This window comes from Notamacropus eugenii, chromosome 5 (assembly GCF_028372415.1).
Source record: "Notamacropus eugenii isolate mMacEug1 chromosome 5, mMacEug1.pri_v2, whole genome shotgun sequence".
NCBI lineage: Eukaryota > Metazoa > Chordata > Mammalia > Diprotodontia > Macropodidae > Notamacropus > Notamacropus eugenii.
In genome coordinates, this window is record NC_092876.1 from 247215882 (window position 1) to 247235162 (window position 19281).

General features: G+C 37.1%; 2 protein-coding genes and 1 long non-coding RNA gene across 4 annotated transcripts in view; 2 read left to right on the forward strand and 1 right to left on the reverse strand.

Moving 5' to 3' along the window:
* LOC140505957 (uncharacterized) overlaps nt 1-10150 on the reverse strand; it is an 85290-nt gene extending 75140 nt beyond the window's left edge. The window contains exons 1-2 of the long non-coding RNA XR_011967717.1: nt 10062-10150; nt 5993-6106 (exon numbers count right to left, since the gene is read on the reverse strand). This is a non-coding gene — a long non-coding RNA (uncharacterized lncRNA). The remainder of the gene's footprint in view (nt 1-5992; nt 6107-10061) is intronic.
* Nucleotides 9565-13388, forward strand: LOC140505955 (uncharacterized). The gene is made up of 3 exons (XM_072612577.1): nt 9565-10709; nt 11394-11480; nt 13307-13388. Exons 1-3 carry the CDS (start codon nt 10152-10154, stop codon nt 13334-13336), a joined length of 675 nt encoding a protein of 224 aa, XP_072468678.1. The 5' UTR covers nt 9565-10151; the 3' UTR covers nt 13337-13388.
* Nucleotides 13321-19281, forward strand: part of DNAJC10 (DnaJ heat shock protein family (Hsp40) member C10) — a 34966-nt gene continuing 29005 nt past the window's right edge. For both annotated transcript variants that reach the window (XM_072612575.1, XM_072612576.1), the window contains exons 1-3: nt 13321-13670; nt 16074-16239; nt 17763-17813. In XM_072612575.1, the coding sequence (XP_072468676.1) occupies nt 13464-13670; nt 16074-16239; nt 17763-17813 (424 nt within the window). In that variant the 5' untranslated portion in view covers nt 13321-13463. The remainder of the gene's footprint in view (nt 13671-16073; nt 16240-17762; nt 17814-19281) is intronic.

Consider the following 19281-nt stretch of genomic DNA (forward strand, 5'->3'; position numbering starts at 1 on the left):
CAAAACAAGTAAAAGCTGTGAAGTTCTTTTGACAGCAGTGATACATTACAAGTGTTTGTCCAGGTACCTAACATGCATGAAACTCAATGTTATCTTTTGTCAGGTCAGATTAGGAAATAATAAAAGGGGAATGGTAGGGATGGGACAGTGCTGGTAGCCTTCATTACTTTTGGTTCTTTAAATCTGCTGGCATTCTTTGTCCTTTAGCTGTGTAACAGAACAACTTATTCAACCATTTTTATAATGTTGATGAATAAAACAAAAAGCAATGAGAAACATACTACGGGGAACAATTGTTCTTTTTCAAAAAATAGTTCAGATGACCTTTTAAATGTAAAATCACTTTTATTTAATAAGTTCTCAGGTATTGACTTCAAAGGAAAAGTAAATGAGAGTAGAAATACCTGCAATATATGGCTCCAGAAAGTTGTATCATTTTATTGGAAGACAATAAAATCCAAGCTTTACTAGTTTTAGTTAGGACTTCAAGAAGATCTAACAAAAAGTAATAATTTGTAGTGCCTTTACTGAGAGTTTAAGGGATTTTTGAAACCATCCAGTGACTTGCAAAGTTAAACCTATTTGGAAGTTTGCATTTGAAAGTCTGTTGATACTAGGAAGCTTGCCAGGATATTTGACTACTTGGCAGTGTAATCAGTTGTTCCAGCAAAATTGCTGGAAGCTATACGTGGCCTTGTTGGCAAATTTCTCTGGATGATATGGAAGGTGTCCCATTTATGATGAAAACAGAGAAAAAGGCCTAGTAGCAGACCATTGAGGCTGGCTATATGAGATAACAAGCACAAAAGTAATGTTTAGTTGATTATAAGGATTTTAAGCAATGTATTAGCTTTGTAGCACCTCACACTGAAAGGGTCGTCTTCTGCTTATTGTTAATACCTTGCTGTTAAAATAGCAACTCTTTAATTAGGGACCAAAAGCATGTCTTCTCTTTCTTTTAAATCTATTCAGTGTCTAGTACAATGCACTAAACAGGAAATTAAAAGTTTTCTTTTAATAGCTATAGTGATCACAGATTTACTGTGTCAAGATATTAGGAGACATCACTGAAACCTCACAAAATATCTTGGGATTTGGGGGCTAGATATTTTTCCTCTCCCCCATTCATTTATTCTATGTATTTTTTTTTTTTATAACTGGGACAGTTAGCTCTTTTGTCCCATGCAGTTTCATTTATGATTTATTGAAATGGAGCTCTGGAAAAACAGGCTTTGATAAAGACCACTGGGATTCAAATGCTGCTACCTCACCATGCCTTACGGCTTAAATCCAGACCACTCTGGCTGTCATTGATTGGCCTAATGGTCCCAGCCTAAGACTCACTTGCTTGATTACTCAGAGTATGTGTAAATAGCAATTGTTTCTGTTCCGGTTAGATACTCTGAGGATTTTCCCCTCCAGGTTTGATTTTTTTTTTTTTTGAGTAGGCAAATTAGGCCATCTTTTGCCTCATTTCTTGCCTATCCTTAGATCACTGAATGGGTGTTGTCTCAGACAAACTGAGACCTGGGAAAGCCCTTAGCTTAAAAAGGCCAAGATCTCCCACTGAAGTCATCTCCAGTCATCTGACCTATGTCTTGCCACTGGACTCAGATGACCCTAGAGGAGAGAATGAGGCTAATGACCTTGCACAGCCCTGCCTCACTTAAATCCAATTCAATTGCAAGTCAAGACATCACTCTCCTTTTATCTTTGATCCTCTTTGAGAAGAACAAACAACAACAACATGTTCCAAGGAGGGGTAGCTAGGTGGCACAGTGGATGGAGCACTAGCCCTGGAGTTGAGAGGACCTGAGTTCAAGTCTAACCTCAGACAACTACTAGCTATACAATCCTAGGCAATTCACTTAGCCCTGACTGCCTGAAAGAAAAAAAAACAAATTATATAAATTAAATGTTTCAAGGAAAAGATGTGGACCTTGAAAAGAGTACTAAAGATTGTTGTGAGGTTTAATAAGTCTTTTCAGTAAAATACAGGCATTCACAAGATCAAGATATGTTGGAATACTAGGGTCACCTTATCCTGAATAGAAAAAGTCATTCATTGAGATTTGAGACATGCAAACACACCTCTGGTTTTTCTCTGCTCTTGTGTACTGGCCATATACAGCACAGTTTGCTGTAGCCTAATGTATATGACAGATAGTACTTCTTTTTCATTCAGTCACTAGTTAAATGGGTAGTACTAAATAGTGGCTACCATGGTATGAGAAAAGACTATGAAAAGATTCCATATTTATACTAGTAATAGTAGAAAAGGGTAATACAATATGCAGTTGTAGCAATAATAAATGAAAGTGATCTCTAAACAAATTCTAAGGCTCTAAGGTACCACATGTCATTGATTTTCCTTAAAACATAATAAGAACCATGAGAAATAAAATACACAGTATTAGGTAATTAGTGATAGGGGGAGGTACCCAGGATTTGTACTTATTCAAATTCTGCTCTAAAGTCTATCTCCTCATATTTGTTTTGCAAATATTGGTAAAAGGTATTAAACGTGTGTATTGACACTTAATAAAAAAATTTTTTAGCATAATTGACTTGTGTGATAAATATCTTAAGCCTTAAAGTTGTTGAAAAATGCTTGTATTTGTAGATATTTAAATTTGTAAAGTATTTTTGGAACTACCCCTTTGACTGGAAGCTCTAAAACTCTGTTAGGGCAAAAAGCTACTCCCATCTAGGCTGATATTCAGCCAAAGCCAACATAGTACCTATAAGCTAAGATTCTTCATTCTTTTGATTTTTTTTGTTTGCTGGTATTGTAGTCCTTCAATACAGCAACTATCTGACCTAATGTTAGAAAATTCTTTTAATTTCTATTAAATTCCTTATTTCTAGGCTGCTTTCTCCAATCTCCTTCTTGCTTAATTCTCTCTTCCATCCCCACTTATTTCCCTGTTAAGTTTGATGTATTTCTACACCAAAATCTTTCGAAGTGTCCAATACTCCTTTGTCAGTTTCAGATGAGTGAGATTCATCTAAAGTCCCCACTCCCATGTCCTTTCTTATTTATTTACTCTTCTTCTCACATATCCCAATAATGAAAAATGGGAAATTCTACCCTGTCTTCCTCCCTATACTAATGAATTCCTTTTACCCTCCAATTCCTCTCTTAAAATCCTCAGAACACTCACTCCATTCTCAGATCTTCTGTGTTTCTTTTTTAATTGCCTCATTACTTTTTTTTAAGACATTAATTAAGGCTCTGAAAAGATACTTTTCTCCCAGTCCCCTTACAATGTTAGCATTGCATTATCATATAGTCTTTCAAATTGCTCAAATAAATTTAATTTTCTATGCTTCTCTTGACTCATGTTGAACTTGAATTTCAAAGTTTCTACTCTTGAAAGTCTTTGATTCCATTAAAGGTCTCCCTGTAGAATTATACTTAGCTTTGAAGAATACTATTTGCTTATTGTAAGCCCATATCTTTTGCCTTTTGGAATATTATATTACAAGATCCCTTTTCATTTACAGTAAAAGTTGAAAGGTATTGTGTGATCCTGACTGTAGTTCCTTGTGATTAGAACCCTGTTTTTCTGTTTCAGTATTTTTTCCTTATTGTGGAAACTCTAGATTTTAGTTATACTATTCCTAGTACTTTTCCTTTTGGGAGTTGTTTTAGGAGTCTGTGGATTCTCGTAATCTTCACTTTGTCCTTTGATTCTGATAGATCTAAGCAGTTGTTGTTTACAGTTTCTTGAAAGATTTTGTCTATGCTTTTTTTTAAATCGTGGTCAGAAGTCTGTGATTCTTAAATGATCTCTCCTTGACCTTTTTTATGTGAGTTCTTTTCAAAAGGAGTTACTTTACATTTTCCATTTTTTCAATCTTCTGATTTTATCCTTTCTCTTATTGTTCCTAGGAGTCATTGATTTGCTTGTACTATTCTAAGTTTCAGGAAGTCCATTCTTTGAGTAAAGATTAATTACCACTTTCTGTGATAGCCTTTCTATTCTCCTTCCATTTTTTTCCTCCAGAACTAATACTTCATTGTTTATTTTTTGCTTCATTTCTTCAGGAAATTCATGTAGTCCCTGAAGGAGATTAGTGTTTTTTCTTTAGGTTTCTGCTTACAGTTGTCATGGAATACTCTCAGCATCTACACTAGATTTGAGGGACATAACTAGGTCTATAATAATTCTTATCATGATTGATGTCTTCTTCAATTTACTTAGTTCTCCAGCCTTAGTTCCTAGATAGAGATCTTGTGCCTGGATCAGGATTCACCTCTTTTGCTTTTGGGTGGGATGGTTGGCCTTCCTTGATCTTAGTAATAATATATGATGATTAACTGTAAATGACTTAACTCATCTCAGAAACACAATGATCTAAAACAATTCCAAAAGATTCATGACAGCAAATGCTATCCAAATCTAGAGAAAGAACTGATGGAGTCTGACTGAAGATTGAAGTATATGCCATTTTTACTTTTTTATTTTTGTGGGGTTTTTTCCTTTTAGTCTGTTTCTTCTTTTCCAACATGACTAATATAGAAATGTTTTACATGACTGTACATATATAATCTATATCAAATTGTTCACCATTTTAAGGAGGAGGAGGGAGGAGAAGGAGGAAGAAAATTTAGAACTCAAAATTCTATAAAATTAATGTTAAAAATTGTCTTTACGTGTAATTGGAGAAAAATAAAAAACTATTTTTCTTAAGTCAGACTGCAAGAGGTTGAATGAATAAAGGGTAAAAAAGTATATGTATCAACTTGTTCCAGGATTTCAGCTGTTGTTAAGGAAGAGATATGACAGCTTGAGGGGATGAGATGATTGTAAGAATGGGGGAAATTTTAAAAATTTAAGAATGGGTGAGGTCTAGGCATGTTTACAGGCTTTGGGAAGAAGTCAGTAGATAAGGAGTGAGTGTAGATAAGCACAAGATGATTCTGGTGGGCACAATGGGATAAAGGACACCAAGAAAGTTGTCTTGGGCAAGGAGGCCATCTTGCCAGATATGGGAGCAAAGGAAGAATGCATGGAAGGTAAAAATCAGGGTATTTGAGGGGCACAACTGAGGGGGAAAGGGAACTCATGATAGATTACCTCTATTTTGTGAGTAAAGTATGAGGCAAAGTCCTGCTAAGGTGAAGGAGTATAAGTGGATTGAAGAATAAATATGGAGAACATGATAATAATTAAGGGATAACAGAATTATAATGTAGCAGTGAAAGTCAAGTTGACATAGATACAATCAATCTTCAGCATTAATAGCAATTTTTCATTTTCACCTTCCCATTGGCAATCACACATTCCAAGCTAGGAACAATAGAAAAGAAAAAAAATCAAGAGGCACTGATGGGGTGCTTGGGTACATGTGCTTGGGCCCCAATTCTAAAATCACATTTCTCTTTAAAAATCATATTTCTTTCTAGCCTCAAAATACTATCCCAGGAAGCTTCTCCCCAGCCCAAGGACACAGCCTGCCCCAGCAATAACCATTATCTCCTTTCCTACTGTAGCCAGTTGTACCTATAGAACTTATTAGTCTGATCCAGTTGTGTACTGGCTGAATAGGCTGTGCACTGGATCACAACGACATTTACTACTCACTGACCAATCATATGTATCCTAGACTTAGACATACATATACTCCCTTACATTTATCTTGTCTAACAAGACATTGATGAGAGCAACCTGGTATTTCTGAGCCAGTCCTGACTGTTAGTGATGTTTCAGGCCTAAAACCACACCTCCATGTAGCTCCCCTTGGGCTATTTTCCAATGAACTCTGGGCAGTAGATATCAAACTCTGTAAAGTAGATACCAAAAGTACATGTTCCTTTAAGAACTGACCACTCATTAACCATTCCCTAATCCCACCCCAAAAACCTAGTTAGTATATTTGGTACATGTTTCCTATATAATATCCTATATAAACTTTACCTATACCTTTCTAAGGTTACATGTTCCCTAAGAACTCTTGCCCACTGACAAGCGTAATAAATCTTTACCTTGACCTCAATGATGCTTGAGTCCATGAATTCCTTCCAGGCAACCTGCCCTGGTGCCCCAATCTTTGTGAGGGTCTCAATCCCCCTTCATCAGCACCATGTGCAAGTTTATATCTGCAAAAAGGAGGAAATTATTCACAAAAGTGTTCACGAATCCCTTCCAGCAAGTGTTAAAGTAACTTTTTAAGTGATAAGGGAATTGAAAAAAAATAAATGGAAAAATGACTGTCTGTAAATGAGATGGTAGTCATCCTAACCCTTTTATTGATGCTTGCATAGCCAAACTAGCATTCCATCTCTGCTGCTGCCCTTGACACTAAGGTCTTGAGCATCCCGGAGAAAGAACAGCATGCAGCAATGTTACCAGCTACACTGGCCAGACTGAACTGCCCCAATCCAGAGTCTGACTTCTCAGACCCGTCAAGACTCATCCCAGACATCTGCTTTTCATGAGGGAACAGTTCACCTACTATCCAGAAAGGAAGATTAGTGATGGCAGGTGTTGCCCCTTTCACTTTTTTTGCCTTGGCCCTTACCCATCCCAGTACCTCCTTGTTTTCCCTCTCTCCTGTATTTTATAGATTATTTCATGGTTACTGTGTTAGGAAACATACATATTATCAGATTTAATATTTTATTAAAAAGAATTGTATGCAGAAAACTGTATTTTCAACAATCTCTAAAGAAAGACTAGTTTTTAATAGTTAATGTTATTCTAACCCCCTATTTCTCTTAGATTCAATATATCAACATTTGTGTTTTTTACTTTTACTCAAGTTTTCTAGGAACATTATCCCACAAAAGTTGAGGACTGACGATAGCATAAATTCCTGTTGAATCTAGTCAGCATAATTATGCAATATCTAGTGGCACTCAGCCACTTGATAGTCCAAGGTAAATAGAAAGGTAAATCAGTGCTGATATTTTCAAAGAGATGCTGGGGATTGGACAAGAGGGCAGGGGATTTAAGGAGTAGAGGGGGTCTATAAAAATGAATAGATCAAGATTTGAAGAGGGAAAAGTGAGGCTAGCACTGTTGATGAACTGGGAACACAGGAAGTGAAGTTACAGTCAGGACAAAGAATAGATGTAATAGGCAGAGGTAGAATTAGGAAGATTTATGATCTGAAAAAGAATTCGATCATGAAGATCAAACAAGTATGACGATGAAATACAAGGTGTAATAATAGTACTAGTCAATAATAATAGCTGGCATTTATGTAGCACTCTAAGATATTCAAAGTCCTTCACATATCATTTGATCTTCAATCCTAAGGTGGATGTAATTGTTATTCCTATTTTAGAGTTGAGCAAACTAAGGCAAGGTTTAAGTGACTTGCCCAAAGTCACATAGTCATTAGGTGTCTGAGGCAGAATCCAAATTCAGGTTTTCTTTACTGCAAGCACTTTATCCACAAGATCACTTACATGGTATGAACATCTTTGTAAGTGGTTAAAATACAGTGAAGGTATAAATCATGGGTGACAATATTGATGATTTGGCTATTGGGGAAGTTTAGGGAGTCAGCAACATCTATAAAGAAGTCATCAGGGATTGGAATGGATAGGAAGACTAAGCTGATGCTGAACTCCTTGAGAAAAGAATAAAACAAGAGCACCAATAAATAACAGCCACTTTGCCACTAGGAACTACATAGGGATACCTGGAGTGAACCCCAAATGAGATGAAGAATAAGAACAATAGAGAGTGAAGAGCAAAAAATATGTTTGTTACTCCTTCTGACCCAGTAGTATACCACAGGACAAGAAGGAAGGTCCATGTCGTCCTGGAGAGAAGAGCCAGGAATATACTATCTTTTTAAAATCATTGTTTTTCAATTTACAAGCATTTATTTTTTTCCCTTCTACCTCCTCATGGTGGGGAGGAAAGGGAACTTGTAATAACTTTTAGTCAAGCGAAAAAAATTCCCTTATTGCCCACATGCAAAAATGTGTCTCATTCTGCACTGAATCTACTACTTCACTCAGGAAACGGTAGCAATCTTCATCAATGATTATACAAAATTGTGGTTGATCAAAATTCTTAAATCAAAATTGTTTATTTTTACAACGTTGTTACAGTGAAAATTGTCCTCCTGGATCTACTTACTTTCTTTACCAAGTCAATCAAGGGAATGACAATGTATAATCAAGCCACACAAGAAATTATAAAACTTTCAGAGCTCTAAACAAGTGTAAAGGCATTCATGACAGTATTCTAGAGTAACGTGCAAATTGACATTACAAGGGTATTTAACGATGCTCTTCAGCAAACAGAACATTTAGACAGTGGGTGAGAGCCAGCCTTTGCAAGCCTCTACACAAATTGGTTAAGCTCTTAAACCTAGTGTTTGTATATAATAACATTCCCTTCCATGTTGAAGAAAACAAAGACGGATCATCTATAAATGTTGCACTGAAGTTGAAACCTCTTTTACAAATGTATATCTTAATAAGTTTTGAATTACTGCTTTGATTTTTCTCTTTCCATAATGATCATGTGATTCTCTAGTTATTTGGAGACCTTGCTGAGATAAGTCAACAATGGTCATATAGCTTCCCCCCCACCATGTTATTTTTGTAGCTTTAATTCTTTAGGTTTCATTATAGAAAATCAATATAAAACTGGAGTAATTTTCTTTTAAGTAAAATCTTGGCTTTGTAGATTACCTCTGTCCTTTGTGGTTCACCTTTGGATGTTTTTTTAAAAATAAGTCCTTTCTCTGATCTGTACATTTATGACTTCCTTTTTCATGTGATGGTTGGGGTATTCAGGTGTTTACTTTTAAAATAATTTGGTTCAACTGTCAAGTGAATGAATTTACTTACTTTTCTTTCTTAGATATGAGGTCAATATCAGAATTGCTAGGTCCACATGGTATGAAGTTCCTTAGTGAAAGCCTCTAATCACAAGTTGAGGAACTTAAGGTAATCATTTTTACCATTTTATCCATATTTTAATTCTTTTGAATGTTTTGAAATATCATCGTGGATGTGATTAAATAAAACAAGTTGTCTAAAATTTTAGTTATTTCATCATTTTTAACAACAGTCACAGAATTTTAGAATGGGAAGGGACTTTTTCCAAACCATACAAGAATCAATTCTAGAACATTTCCAACAAGTAGTGGTCTGGAGATAACATGTGTAAAGTCATTTGCAAACTTTAAAGCTTTTAAAATGTTAACTTTTATGATGATGATTAATTAGCAAACAGTTAGTTACTCAGCACTAACTTTGTGCTAAGGCACTAGACAACAGGCTCTAGTCATCATGATCTATATCTAGTCACTGGACCCAGACGGCTCTGGAGAAAGTGAAGCTGGTGATTTTGCACAGCCTTCCCTCACTTAAAAACCAATTCCTTTGCAAGTCATGGCTTCACTTTCCAGCTGTCATAGTCCTCAGTGCGAAGGAAGGGCAGACAACAAGAACAAGCTCTTTGCTACCACAAAGAGCCGCCATGAATAGATGTCTATCTTTGGGAAGGAGCCAGCTTTACCAGATTGCAATAAGGAAGTGAGAGATAAGAGGCTAAACACAAAGGGTGGGGCTTTGTTTGTCTTAAACGCTAGGTAGGGCAGGAATTCCCTGGAGCACAAAGGAAAAGGAGTGTAGGTAGGATGGGTACTGGTTTGAGGAAAGATGGTAGTTTGGAAAAGGAGCCAACATCAGCAAAAGCTTTATAAACCACAAATGCTATGACTCTGAGTGATGCATCAGTCCAATTTCTCCCTTTTACTGAAGACAAAATTAGAGTCCAGAGAAGCTGCGACTTTACCAAAATCATAGGGCCAGTTAGTGAGCAGAGATGAGGCATTGAATATAATGGACTATTGAATATATATATTCAATATAATTAAAAGAATAAGAAATGACTGTCAGAGGGCAACGTGAATATGTAAGAAAGAAATACGAAGTAATTTGGAGACTAGAGAAGTTCAAGACTCTCGTAGGTGGAGAGTGGAGGGGTGGCCAAGAAAGCCAGGGTTAAGCAGGATTGGGAAGAACGGGGATGTGAAAGGGGGGAATTCCAGGAAAAGGAGGGCAGTCTGGGCAGAGGCAGCACCGGGCACTTCCCGGGGATCCCCGCGGAGCAGCGTCCAAAGCGTCAGTAGGGTTCCTTCGGGCAGCAGGTCCTCCTTCCTGGTCCCGTTCTATGGTTTCTCGTGAACGTCACACCAAGACAGCGCCCGGGACAGAGGCGGCCAAAGCTGCCCGGCCTTTTCCCTCCTCGTCCCCTTCTCGAGCTTCAGGGTCACCATGGAGACGGGGGGCGGCAGCAGCCAGGCTCCGCCTTCCCCCTGGCCGAGCGGCGCAGGCGGGCATGTGCTTCACCACGGCACGGGCCCTGCGGACGCGGACCTCGCCCTGCTTTCTGATATCTGGGCTGGGTTGGAGCTGGAGCCGGAACCGGAGCCGGAACCGGCCACGTCAGCCTGAGCGAGCCAGCAGCGTCTCCCCGACTACCGGCGCGGCCCCGCACCCCCACCCCCGCTCTCCTCCGCCCCAGCGCCTCTCCCACAATGCTCCGCTCCGTGCCTGCCCAGGCCACGCCCCCCTGCTCCCCTCGCCCCGCCCCAGCCCGCCGGCCGCTCGCCCGGAGGAGCGGACTAGGCTGCTTGCCTGGGCATCGGGCTCCTCTTCCTCCTCCTCCGGCTTCCTCGAGCGGCCCCCTCGGCTCCTCTCCCGACGCCGGCCGGTGGCTGTCGGACTAGTACGTACTCCACCCTCTCCCGCCCCGCTGCGGACTCCCTTCCCCACCCGCTCCCTCCTTCTCCTGGCCCCCGGGCGGATGAGCGGGAGGTCGGGGCCGCTCCGGGAGGGGGATATCGGGGGCGGGGATGAAGGCCTGAGGCTCCCGGCCCCCTGGAGGGAAGCCTGGGCCTGCGAGAAACTGTGCCGGGGAGGAACGGCCCGAGGAGGCCCCGGACCCCTGGGAACGCGATGCGAAAGTTGTAGCCTCCTCACCTCCCACGGCTGCCGGCCTTATCTTCTCGGCCTTCTCCCTTCAAGTACCGTGCCCTCGCCGCTGGCCTCCCCTAGTCCTCCCCCTTCTCCGGGGTCTCCTCCCCCTCCTCTCCCTTCTTGCGGGCTTCCCACGCCTCCGGACCCGCCGCCGGGGCCCCACGCGGCCCACTCCCGCGCTGTCGCCCGGCATCTCCAGGTCTCCATCCCACAGCCCTCCCAGCCTGACTTCCCTGCCCTTGGCGGAGAGAGAGGGGGCTCCCCACCCAGGCCGTGGGCAGAGGCTGGCTCCATCCTTCCTGGTGTATGATAGACCCGCCACCTGCTGCGGTCTGAGATTTGGACCAGAATGCTAGTAGAGGTCACGGTGTGCCCGAGTCCAGCTTCTGTCCCTTTCAGTAATTCTTTGTTTTTCTCCTTGGTGTATTTCCAGCCTTCGTATTTATTCCTGGATTGTGTGGCTGTGCAGAGGGGGAAGAAGGGAGGAAATGGATTAGAGCTGAGGTCCAGTAACAAACAGGTAAGGAACATAACACAAACATACTTCTTTAAAAACATGTATTTAAATGAGCTAATACTAATAACTAGCACTTACATTGCGCTTTCAAGTTTGTACAGACCTTGTAGACTTTAATCTCACCTTTTCCTTACAATCCTGGGAGGTATCACTAAGAAGAAACTGAGACAGACAGGTTAAGTGGCGTGTCCAAGGCCACACAGCTTTTAAGTGAATCAGGTTCACTTGACTCCATGTTTGCGCCGTCTACTCTGCAGTCCAAGTGATGGAAGAGACCAGAAGAGGGACTGAAATTGATAAGGCTCTGTTTGGTTTTTATGGTGATGATAATAGCCAGCATTTAGATAGCACTTTACGTTTTCTCGATTGATCTTCACAACCTGGTGAGGTAAATGGCATTATTATGCCCATTGAAACTGAAGCTGAAGATGGCAAAAGGCTTTATCCCTTGCCACACAGCTAATAAGTATCTGAAGCACGTGTACTGTAACAGCACAGTGTTTGCACGTTGTAGGCACTTAATAAATGTTTCTCAGTTGACTCATTGGTAACTTATTTTCCTATTGTCAATTAACAAGAATTTACATATTTTTATTTTCCACTTTTGTCTAATTAAGAAAGCAAAGCAAACCCGTTACAACAAATAGGCATCATCAAGAAGTTTTTCAAAGACTGCGACTAAAGTATGTTACTCTGAATATACCGTTATCAAAATGAAGTTCTTTTTGCTACATTAGATTGTAAATGCCTTCAGTTTCGATGTGAATTACATTTTATAAGCAAGAAGTTTGAATGTAATACAGTACAACCACTAAACTTGTAGTGACTAATTGAGTTTCCTTGAGAAGTCAGGAGAAAGTCATCTAGCATGTAAATTACTATTGAAAATCAATTGAGAAATTTAAAAAAAATTAATACATTCAAACCTGTTTCTTGGGTGGGGCACCGAGATGGCAGTCGATAGAGCACTGGATTTGGAATCAGACTCATCTTCATGAGTTCAAATCAGTCTTCAGACATTTAATTAGCTGTATGACCCTGGGCATGGTCACCTAACCCTGTTTGCCTCAGTTTCCTCTTCTGTAAAATGAACTGAAGAAAATGGTAAATCACTCAAGCATCTTTGTCAAGAAAACCCCCAGTGGTAGCACCAAAGTCAGACTGAGTTGAAATAATTAAACAACAAAATTTTAGGGGCAGCTGAGGGGACAAACTACCCTATTGAGTTTTTTTTCCCAGTTTCCTAAGAAATCACTTGATAAAAGTGAAGCTTAGTTAAAATGATAATCAATTGAAGAGGAAAAGAAATTGGAGAACTTTGGGACATTCAGGTCTTAAATTCTTGTGTAGGATTTGTTATGCTCATTCATGGTATTTGATGGCAGCACCAGCTGTCCTTCACCTTTTAAATCCCTGAATTACTTCACAAAACTCCATCTGATTTCTGAAGCAGAGCTTTTCCCCTCTGTGAGCCTAGAGCATGAGTGGGGAACCTGTGGCCTCAAGGCCGTATGTGGCTCTCTAGGTCCTCAAGTACAGACCTTTTATTGAATCCAAACTTCATGGAACAAATTCCTTTAAAAAGATTTATTCTGTAAAACTTGGACTCAGTCAGAAGGCCACACTCAAGTCTCTAAAATGCCACATATGACCTCAAGGCTGCAGATTCCCCACACCTGGCTTAGGGGATTGACTTTATTTGCCATACAGATAGATTATAGCCATAAAGTACATTTAAAAGGTATAATGTCATCATTTGATAAACAAGTTCTGTCATTTACTATTTTGTGGTTGAAATAGATTTTAAACTCCTGATTTCCTCTCTTCAGGTTACAGTTTTTACAGAAGACCATTTTTAAAAACTTCATCCATGGACTTAGTATGGACTACATCTCTCAAAGTTCAGTACTAGAATTAAAAGTTCAACCTGAATTGGCTATATACCCTAATATTTTTTTGAATTAGAACTTATGTAAGAAAAAAAGGATGGAAGACTGGTTAAAGAAAGGAGATTATGTTAGAGACAAGAAAAGGACTTTTCTCTGTTTCTTAATTTTAGTATATCTGACTGCTTTAGTCTACACTGATAAGGATTTTTACAGTTTACTTGGAGTATCTAAAGAAGCAAACAGTAGAGAAATAAGACAAGCTTTCAAGAAGTTAGCTTTGAAGTTACATCCTGATAAAAACCCGGTAGGTGCAAATTATTTTTATACATCTTTGATTAAGTTGCTGAAATGATATCATGTTTAATAAAAACTGTTTTAGCTCATTTTGAATGTTTTCTTATGCTATAATAAATATAGAGTTTTAAGTAATGCATATTGAGACATTAACACCACAATATACACTTTTCATTAGTTATATTAGAAAAGAGATGCTGTATTTAATCATTGTAATAGCTTAAGGACTGTTAATAAGTACATTCAGTGGTTTATGCCAAAATGTCCTCCTTATATTATTTTTGTTGGTATCTAGAAGTTTTGTTCAGTTATTAATATAAAAGCAGCAGAAGTGCATCAGTTGAAGGGGGAAGCTGGTTATTTTAAGGATTTTAGAAAATAAATTTATATCTCCTCCATGTTGGAAAAGTGTGTGTGTGTGTGTGTGTGTGTGTGTGTGTGTAAGAGAGAAAGAGAATATAATATTATTACTTAGAAAAAGTTCTTTTTTAAAAATTATTATTTTATTTGTTTTCAGTGTTCTATAATCACTTCCATATAACTTAGAATTTTTTTCCTCTCCCTCCCCCTCCTTCCTACCTCCCTCCCTGAGACAACATATAATTTTTATAGGTTCTACACACACATTCCTATTAAATGTATTTCACCTTAGTCATGTTGCATTGAAGAATTAAAATGAATGGGAGAAATCATAAAATAATCAAAATGTAATACAAAAGAAAATGATCTGCTGCATTCAGCAATCGAATTCCATAGTTCTTTCTCTGGATGTGGAAGGCATTTTGCCTTAAGAGATAATTGGGAATTTTTTAAGTCCTTGCATTGCCATCAAGTTCTAAGTGTACTCGAACTCTGTGGTTGTTACTGTGTATAAAGTTCTCCTGGTTCTGCTCCTTTCACTCAACATCAGTTCATATAAGTCTTTCCAGGCCTCTCTAAAGTCTTCCTGTTCATCATTTCTTATAGCGCAACAGTATTCCATTGCATTCATATACCACAATTTATTCAGCCAGTTCCCAATTGATGGACATCCCCTTGATTTCCAGTTTTTGACCACCACAAAGAGAGCTGCTATAAATATTTTGTACATGTGGGACCCTTTCCTATTTTTATAGAAAAAGTTCTGAACAGTGATAGATAAACGATATTTGCTCTTTTTTTCCCAGCACAATTTGGAGAAAACAACTTGAAAGAGTTTATCTACAACTTATAAACTAAATATCAATCAAGTATTTTAAGGGTACTGTATGCCCAAAACAGTAGCTTCAAATATTTTTAAGGAATAAATAACAATTTAAAGTGGATTTATAATTTATCTACTACCCACTAGATGAGTTTTTAAATCTTTTATTAGTGTAAAGGAGGAAGAAATCATGGGTAGGTATACTTTAAGTTGTATATTTTTATGCAACTTTGTAATTGAGAACATTTTAAAAGGTGGCCATTTTAATTATAGAGTGAAACAGTTCAAGGCACTTTGAATTATATGTATTTACAAGTGCTACATTCTACTTTATTTGATGTTTTTGTTATCATTTCTAATTGAATTTATTTTTACTTTAAGTTCTCAAATGAAAGGTTTCTCTCCTTTTGTATACCATTAATGTAGGCCTGCCATGTGAAAAGTGTCATTAAAATGACAGACTTGTACCCAGAAAGTTGTATAATTCATAACTAATGAATAGTATTTCAAAAACTTATATTGAATTATTTTTAATTCTCAGGTGCATTGGTTTATATCTTTTGACAGATATAGCATAGTTGTTTGTCAGATGGAAAAAATGAACTATATGTAATTGATTGTTGCTACCACAATTTGTGTTTTTGGTTAGGTTTTCGGTAAGGTGACTACATTATGTTTTTTACAGGATTTTTTTTTTTTCTTAAGCACATTCCATAAATCTATTTATACTATCTGGCCACATTTGGGGCAGAGGTGGAAGTGAAATAGAGGCAGGGATATGCTGGTAAATATTTAACATTTGACTTTCCAGAAAGAAAAAAAATGGACACAGAATGTAGTTTTAAACAATCTGCATTATTAACTTTTTCTCATCACTTTCTCAAGCCTAGACAATCATTAAAAAACAATAAATTAAGCTGTGATTTGTAGTTTGTTAGCTGATTTCCACGGTGTAGGTGCTCACACTGAAAGTTAACAAACCAGTTTGAACTAGTTCCAGCACACCATTAAATACAGTAGACATTTCTCATTTTTCTGTGTCCTTCTCATACTTAATGATAATTGTAAGAACATGAAAGTAGGTTTCAACCTTTAGCATCTTCATGTCATTTACTCTTCCCATCTTTGTCTGTAACACTTGGACTTTTTCAGAACTTCTTGAATAAAATCTCTAGTAGGGTTGTGAAGTTCGTGGCTTTGTAATCACTCTCTGTCATTTTTGTTTACTAGAATAAGCCAAATGCTCATGAGGAGTTTTTGAAAATAAACAGAGCATATGAAGTATTGAAAGATGAAGATCTTAGGAAAAAATATGATAAATATGGAGAAAAAGGACTTGAGGATAATCAAGAAAGGGGCCAGTATGAAAGCTGGAACTATTATCGATATGATTTTGGTAAGATACTTTATAACTTCACAAAATGATGGTTCTTATTTAAGATTATATTGAAGGGCTTTAGTTTTTATTTTGTAAACTTTAAAGCACCATATAAAAACTCTTTCTACCATTGTTACTGTATTATCTTAATCCAATAAAATGAAAATACCTCATTACGGAGACATTATTGACATAATTTTGAGGTACTTCATCTTCTAGTTATTGTTTTAATTAAAATTGGAGGGGTTAATACACTGTAAGTTGATCTTATAATATCTTAAGAATATATTGGTTGAAGCATTTTCTTGAATATTTTCAAGAAGCAACTCTTACCTCTATGTCAAACACTCCATCCTTTGTATCTGCCCTAATAAAAGCCTGTGGTTTGAAAAAGTGGCAAAAATACAAAGATTGAAGTTAGGATGAACAGACATAAATGGAAATGAAATCCAAAAGATGAAACAAAAGGGGGGCAGGGAGGGAAGTGGAAGAAAATGGGTAAATACAGATCCCAGCTCTATTCCCCAGTACTTAGTAGTTCTCATGTACAGTCTCACTGTGTTTTTGGCGTCAAACTAAATATAATTTGGCAGTTTTAGAATATAAACTATTTCAAGAGGAATTATGTCTAGATACTTGTTCTTCAAATAAGTCCTCAGCAGCAGCTCAGTGTTCAGTATCATGAATGTTTACAATTCATCTGACTTCATAATTAACTTTGGCCCTTTTGCAGAGTGTGAACATGGCTTAGCATGGAACTGACCTTGAAATTCACGTCCTACCTCTTAACACACACTGGCTGTATAACCCTTGTTAAGTAATTTTGCCTCTTTGTGCCCCACAGATCTGTAAATGGCATCTAGACAGTTCAGGGGATTCAGGACCTGGAGTCTGAACTGAGTTCACATAGAGCCTTAAATACTTACTAGCTGGGTAACCTTGAGCAGTTCACCCATATTTGCCACATTTTCCTTATCTTTAAAATAAGGATAATAATAGCACCCACTGGCTAGGGTTGATAGACAGATAGATATCTTTATTTATCTACATACTAATAAATCATAAGTCCAGTAAAAAAAAATTTTTGTTTTGTTATTGTGGACACTCCTAACATGGTATTTAATTTTTGTGATATAAATAAGTTATTCATTTATTATATTAAGTGACTATAATGCTGTATATGTGGTTAGCACTAGAAAAATTACTAAAATACTTAAAAAATTTCTTCTTGGATTGAATAAATGTTAAACATGTTTAAGGGAAAGTTCTTCTATGATTAATTTATACAAAAGTTAATGTGTTAAACAGTCAGTTTCATGAAATCCTTGTATTCAAGCTTTATTTTTCACTCATTAAATGTGTTACTGATAGTATTCATTTTTGGACTTTTCCTTTAGCATTTCTGTGCATGTTTTCTTCAAGTGTAAGTAAGATTTAGGATATTCTGATTTTGTAGTAATCAGTACTCAAACTTCACTTTAAATGCAATTTATATTTTGTTTTCTAATTTTGTACGTGTATGTATGTCCTTTTACAATTAGGTATTTATGATGATGATCCTGAAATTATAACCTTGGACAGAAGAGAATTTGGTAAGACTCTAGGAACGTATGATTTTATCATAACACTGTGATGATAATGATGATACTGTCATTAAGCAAAAATGATGTCCACATCATAGACAGTTTTTTTATCAGTTTTTATTTTTATACTACTAAAGTGGCAAACAATTTGACCTATGGTCTATTTGAATTGGTAAAAGAATGAGGCTGACAAAATGTCCATTTTAAAAAAAATACATATTTTGGAACATACCTTCATCTTTTTAATTATTATAAACAACTTATGTTTTATTATTTGCATTATCTCTATTCCAGTGACATCACGGGTTCAGCCCCTGTCCCATTTTAATTGAACACTGAAAGTTAAATCTTTTCCTACTCATTTTGTTCCACTGAACTATATTCAAGTCAGATTTACAATTCTACCATAACTGAGTAGCAGTGTGACTTTGGACATGCCACCTAATATCTCTGAGTCTCAGTTTTTTCATTTCTAAAATGAATGATGTTAGAACCTTCCAGTTATTTGATTCTGTAAGTATCTGGATAGCAACTTATCTTTAGGAGAAATGTAATTCATCATGATATTTATTTTTAATAGCTCTATAAAGCCTCATGTATTAGAACCCTCAAAGTATTTTTTGGTAGTGTTAAGTTTTATTTAGTATTCTAACGTAGCAGTTCTCAAACATTTGGTCTCCCCTTTATACTCTTAAAAACTATTGAAGACTCGAAAGAGGTTTTGTTTTTGTGGGTTACATCTATCAATATTTACTGTATTAGAAATTAAAGTTGATAAAATTTTTAAATATTTTGTAAATTATTTAAAAATAACAATAATAAACCTGGTTAGTACTTGTTAACATAAATTACATTTATGGGGAAAAAAAACTTTTCCAAAACAAAAAAAGTATTAAAAAGTGTGATTATTTTTGCTGATCTCTTTATATTTGACTCAGTAAAAAATATAGTTGGATTCTAAAACCTGCTTCTGCATTGATTCTATTGTGATATATTGCTTTAGTTTGAAGTATTAAAAGAAAATTCAGCCTCACAGAGATACAGTTGAAAAAGGGAAGAGTATTTTAGTAGGAAAATAATAAGTTAGTATTATTATAAAAATAGTTTTGACCTCATGTACTCCCTGAAAGGGTCTCAGGGATCTCTGGACCATACTTTTGAGAGCTGCTGATCTAAGTTTAATAGGATAGATGTGAATATGTTTTATGTGTTTATTTTATTAGGCAATACTGCAATAATAATGTGGTGTTGAATATACGTCCTGTCATATAGTAGACCCATAATAAGTTGAAATCATTTCAATGGCAAGAATCCTCTATAAAAAGGTATTTAGAGGTAAACTGAGTGACCAATCAATAAGATGAACATTTTTAAACTCCCTGTTGTGTTCCAGGCACTATGGTAGGTCTGTGGACTAAATTCAAACTACTAATTGCTTCTTGCATTTTCTGAATTAAAATTCTTCCTATAGAAAATA